We start from the raw sequence: 6,103 nt of genomic DNA on the forward strand, positions 1-6,103 counted from the left end.
AGTCTTCATTTGCACCAGAGTATGAGAATTGTTTATTATAAAGTATAAGAGGAAAAAGAAAAGTTCCTATGTACAAAAAATTCCAGAGCCCTTGGCTGTTTCCCTGTGCATTCTTGGGAAAATCTCCTACTCTGCCCTAGATAACCTATCTCTCCACAGAAATCTCTCCATAATTCACGCTGAATCTTCCATTTCAAGTATTTCAGGGTTTTTTTTTTTTTCCTCAAACATCAGAAGGCTTTTTATAAATCTCCATAGCCAATTGTGGACACAGATTTCCCTCAAAAACAAAGATCAGAACGAAACTAATTGGGCAAGAGAGATATAACAGGGCCCAAACTCCAGAACAAATCAATGAGTCTTATCCTCAGAGGGAAGCCTTGGGAAAGAAGAATTTTCTGTATTCCTGTTGGCAAAAAGCCTTTAGGGCAAACCTTTTGTTGTACTCAATTCTTCTTTGCACCCATTGTGTTTTATAGCTGGTAAATCAACGTGGGAAATGAATTCCTTTTAACCACTTACCTTGAACGTAGACATAAACAACCGAGGCCGAGTCCCTGTCCCGGTAAAAGCACTTGTAGGCTCCAGTATCATTTCCGATCACTTTCGGAATTGTGAGTGTCTTGCAGAAGAAGCTGTCACTGCATTCAGTCACCTCCACTCTTTTCTCAGAGCCACTCCGATTGTTGGGCCAGAGCCAGTCCAAGTCCCACTGTCCCCTGAAAAATTAATTCCAAGAAAGTATTAATGTGAAATGCCACACTACGAGGTTGTTTCTAAGAAAACAGAAGGTTTGGTTCTCAAACTTATATAAACTCCTCAGCAGAGTCACAGACTTCTACCAGAGATGACAATTTATGTCAACGAATGACAAAAGCCACAGATTCAGCTTCAGAAATCACTTATAGGAACCCCTTTGTTTTCTATTAACTCATTCATTCATTCAACAAATATTTATTAAGCAAGTGCTATGTGGCAAACATTATTAAAGACTAGCTATACAGCAGTGAACAATAAATCAGACAAAAATCCATGTCTTTATGGAAGCTCAGTCTACTTAGAGAAGACAGGCAATAAACAAGTAAACAAACCTCAATAAAGCTGACATTTAAAAAATAATTAAAACGTATTTTGTAAATGATGGTGATAAGTACAATGGACAAAATATAGATGCTGCAAAAAAGAAAAGAGTGAAGAGTTCTTGAGGGAGGGGACTTGATGAAAGGGGCCGTGTGAGTATTTAGAGGAACAATATTCCAGGCAGCAGGAACAGCAAAGGTAAAGGCCTTAGGGCAGGCACATATCTGGAGCATTAGGGGAATGGCAAGGTAGCCAGAATGGCCAGATAAGAGTGGGCAAGCGGGAGAATAAGAAGTGAAGTTAGGAAGAAAGGGGTGTGACTGTCTAAGAGCATCGTAGGACCTAGGACCTAGTCAAGAGTGCATTAAAACATAGATTACTTTCATTGTAGCATTTCTCGACAAGGTCCAAAGGAAGACAGTCAATGTCAAGAAGAATGTAACATCATTGAACTATCTTTCAAAGAATTTGAAATTTATATGAAGTTGTAGCTATGTTCATGAAGTTACTTTTAACATATTTATAGCTTTTTCAGGACGTAAGAAATGTTTATGCAGAGTTTAAAAAAGGAGTATGGAATCTTTGAAGATTTTAAATATTCTTTGTTACCAAGGGTAAGAGGAAAATCTACTGAGAATGTGTCTTAAAATAGCAAAGCTAGAGAAACACCACCTGTTAGTGTGCTTTTTTTCCCCAAGAGCTGGGTATCAGTGGCCTACCCTTGATAAAGGACTAGGGTATCTTTTACACTCTGCAATCTGAGATGATCTGTGTCATTGTGTTAAACACTTGGTATTCGACAAGCATAAATAATGGCAACGAGCTGCCCAAGGTTCTTTGTGGACCCCCAGCACTCTTCTCAGAGGACAACATTGCTTCCCACCATCACTTCTGCCAAAAACACACTGGTCCTGACAAAATTCTGTGTAATCATTATATTAAACCCAGAGTCTTCTATTTTTCCCCCTGAGGTAGGGGCTGAAAGGCAAAATTTCAAGTCTTCCTCTACTTGTCAAAAAGGCCTGTTTCCCTAGTTAGCAAAAATCAAAACCATGAGTTCTTGCCAACAAATAAGAAGAGACATTCCAGAATATCAGGCCGAAGTGTGACGTTCATTATCTGTGCAGAATGTGCACTCAATAATATTAATGGATGCATATTAAATTGCTACTATAAGTCAGAATTTTACCATAAAATAAAGTTCTTAAAAAAGGCTGAATAAATACCCAAGAGCCAATCTGAGTATTATAAATATGGCTTAAAACTTCTTCAAATCTATCCCTTAAGGGTATGCACTCAACTTTATTTACTCATTCAATATCTGTTGATTATCTACTATGTATTATATGCCAGGTGCTACACCAGTTTTTGGAGTGTGGAGTTGTTGCCAGAGGGCAGTAGAAAAAAATGCCAGCAAAATTGTCCAGAATTTTTGAGAGAAGACCTCTCTCATTTTTTTTCATTACTGCATCATTTCTTAGAAACCTCACTACTTATAAACAATTACTATAAAACTATTATAATTCTCTTGTATGGAAATTATTTTTCACTCAATGAACAATGAATTACTTGACAAAGGAAGTATAAATCTGAAATCATTCCTTACCTGCAAGTAATTTGAAGAGTTGTATTAGCCATAATTGTAAGGATGTCTTTTTGTACACTGAGCCTGGGTGGATCAAGAGAAATACCAGGCAAACCTAGAAACAAATTAAATAAATGAATATAGTTGCCACTGAGTCAGACCCAATAGGAAACACCTTCCATAAACAATGCACACTCCATATTTTAAAAGACCTCTTCAGCAATTCATTGTATAAAACTGTGAATTTACTTTTCACCATTCCCAGTAAAAGTTCACAAGCTGTGTCATAACAGGAAGAATGGGCAGATGGTCATAAACCAACACAACAGTTCTGCAATTCATGGAGCTAGGGTGGAGTTCCTGTTTTCCTGCATTGCCAACTTCAAGGTCTTACAAAAGGATATGGGACATTGAAACCAAATGAACCTTCATCTGATGATCTCAGTCCCTTGGGAAAGGACCCACTGACATTTCTTATAACACATAGGATGCACACATTCGACTAAATTGCTGATTAATGAATACTACTTAGAGTTATTTCTATACAGTTCATCTATGTACCCTGAAGGGGTTGGGAGTATCCATGACCTTGTCTCTTTTTTCTTTATCAATTTTCTAGTGCACTTCCTCTGGTAACTGAATTGCCAAGGTTGAAAGACTGTACATTAAAACTAGTTGAGAAGAATTAAGTAAAAGAAAACATTTTCCAATGTCATATTACATGCCTATTAATATATTCTTTCTCAGAGAATGCAACTAAAAAAAGCATAATGCTAATGAATTACAATTGGGAAATCTCAACTTAATAATAAAAGCTCTGAGTTCCTCCTGATATCAAGCTTGGAACACAAGAAACCTGACTTTTCCTAAAAATACCATGGGAGAGATTCCCCACCATGGGTGCTCCATAGCAAGAAAACTGAGTTATCTGTCAACTAAATGTGAAGACCTATCAAGTGTTGAAAAAGCATAAGAGAAAGAAAAACTGTCCATAATGTTACAATCTTAACTGATATCCAGATCTTCAAACACCACCTAAAAAAAAGATTAATGCTTGGTAAGCACCTAACTAGGAACAAATGACTCCCTAGGCCTAAACTGGCATTGGCTTTGTTGTGCAAATAAGAGAACATCCCAAATATGAGAGAGTATAAATAATCAGAGTATAAACAAATATCCAGTGCAAATATCCAATGCATTGAATTTGTGGACACAAATGTGAACAGCTGCAAGCAAAATAAACTAATCATACATGTTCTCACATACTCGCCCAGATGTGCAAAATAGGTTGCTGACATAACTATAGATTGTTCATCAATAACATAGTAAAAAATAATAATAATTAAAAATATTTTAAAACCCTGAAAATTATGTTATGTCAATAAATCTCAAACTAATTGGCATTGGTTCTGACCTGTGTTTGGGACAATGGTTCTTAGGCTTTAGGATGTATCAGAATATCCCTGGGCCTACAAATCTGCATTTAAACAATCATTTCAGGTGACTTGGTCAGACATGGTCTAAGAGTCACTCTTGGACAGTTATTGGTCTAGGTGGTCATGTTCAGTTAATTAGCACAGCACTTTTCAATATGAAGGAAATAACTACTCTCAAAGTAGGCAAACAATAAAACAAAATGTTTAAAAGCAAAAGAAAAGTCTTCCAATAATGAAGTTGAACTTTGTCTAAAAAAAAAAAGGAAAATGAAAACAATTCATTTGGACAAGCACAGATATCAAAATTGACTGCAAAACACTAGGTTGAGAAACAAGTGGAAAACAGTAACTTGATACAATTCACACAATGATCCAAATGAGAAAGAATCCATTATTTGGGTATATTCATGTGAGAAAAAAATGGTAGTAAAGACTAAGCTCTGCTCACCCCACCACCAAAATAAGATTCTTAAAGATCTCTCATAAATTATTGCTACAGATTATCTCACACTCTAGACACACTTTCCTGTGTTAAAAAGAAAGTTAAGATATGCCCTCCATTCATGGGAAGCCAAACAAAACCACACTATTCTAGAGACACATCTACAACAAAAAAACTATGCAACGAGACTATCAATAATGATAAGTTCGAATTCGTTTCTGTAGACCAACATTCTTTTTTTTGCTCCATTAAGCTTCATTCATTTTCACTGGCAAGTTTGAGTTCTACTCTTCAGAAAGTTCTAAAGAAATAACTATAAGAAGGACATATGCTGCTCCTCAATAAAAAGCCCTTCTATGTTCAAGTCCCATAACCAAAATTAATTAATTTGTGCACTATTACCCTTCCAGCTCAAAGACAGGAAGGAAAAACAACAGTGCCTCTGTCTCTAGAATTCGATGGCACCAATTACAGCCCAATCCAATTAAGCAAGTCACACACTCTAAAAGGGCAACCTCATCATTATATTCAGGGCAACCCGATTAGTTTACTACTGCTGTGCTATGAAACACCCCAGGCTTAAAAGCAACTCACTTTTTTGTGTGTGGGATACAGTACAAGCACATGTTCCAGACCTTCATTTTCTCCCCATAAAGGGGCAGAGAGAGGTCTTGTCAGGAACAAATGAGTGTCCACTGTGGAACTGGCCCCGAAGAATCAAGTCATTAAGAAAATTCAATAACTATAGACAGATGATCTTGTCACTATATGTGTCTCTTTTACAAGACTGAATTATTTTCTGTTGATATAGGGAACTTTTCCCTGAATTATTTGACTTTGTTTTTCCTTTCTCCATCCTGTCCCGTTTCTCACCCTCTAAAGAGTGGAAATCTGGAAATCAGCAAACTGGTTACAAAAAAAGGGGGGGGCAGGGGTGGATGTGGGGAGAGGAAGAAAGGAAAAAAGAAAAAAAAAGAATTTATTGCATCAAGAACATGTGTGTTCCTAATCTTGAAAGAGATAAATATTTGGTGGCAAGGAGAGTGGCCAATGGCGCTAAATCTGGGTACCAAGTTCCACAGAGTAAGTTTTCAGAACCTGAACTTCTGACCATGCGCTTACCTCAAGGACCAAGGCGCTTTGAAAGAAATTAAATTTTTACATAGGAAGGTGACTGTTACTTGGAGTCACTTTGGGAAGCTGTCAAAGTCCTGGGTCCACGCCCCAATTTCCCCCTTCTCTGCGAAGAGAGCGGCGTCCCGCATCGAGGAAGGAAAAAGTTTCCCTTCCCCTGGACCCCACCTCATAGAATTGGTTTTGTATGTGAGTTCGAGCCAACAGAAAACAGCAGACCCGGGTCTCTACTCAACTCCTATAGAGGCAGAGCTGAGTGCACGGTGCAAATCCCAGCGAACTGGCTTGCGTTCCCTGCAAGACTTCCTATCCTGCGACCTGGCGAGGACCGTGCGCGCAGCGGGACAACATTTCACCGCCTGTTCCCGCCTGAGGGAGTACCTCCTTCCTGCCAGCCCCTGGGCGCCTGGCCACCCCTACCCCCAC

The 6,103-nt window shown here is 38.2% G+C and overlaps 1 protein-coding gene across 1 annotated transcript in view; it reads right to left on the reverse strand.

Annotated features, from left to right (window-relative positions):
- KDR (kinase insert domain receptor) overlaps positions 1-6,103 on the reverse strand; it is a 35,311-nt gene that overhangs the window by 26,617 nt on the left and 2,591 nt on the right. The window contains exons 2-3 of the mRNA XM_025040291.1: positions 2,687-2,780; positions 523-719 (exon numbers count right to left, since the gene is read on the reverse strand). Coding sequence (XP_024896059.1) covers positions 523-719; positions 2,687-2,780 — 291 coding nt within the window. The remainder of the gene's footprint in view (positions 1-522; positions 720-2,686; positions 2,781-6,103) is intronic.

This window comes from Pteropus alecto, unplaced genomic scaffold, assembly GCF_000325575.1.
Source record: "Pteropus alecto unplaced genomic scaffold, ASM32557v1 scaffold57, whole genome shotgun sequence".
Classification (NCBI taxonomy): Eukaryota; Metazoa; Chordata; class Mammalia; order Chiroptera; family Pteropodidae; genus Pteropus; species Pteropus alecto.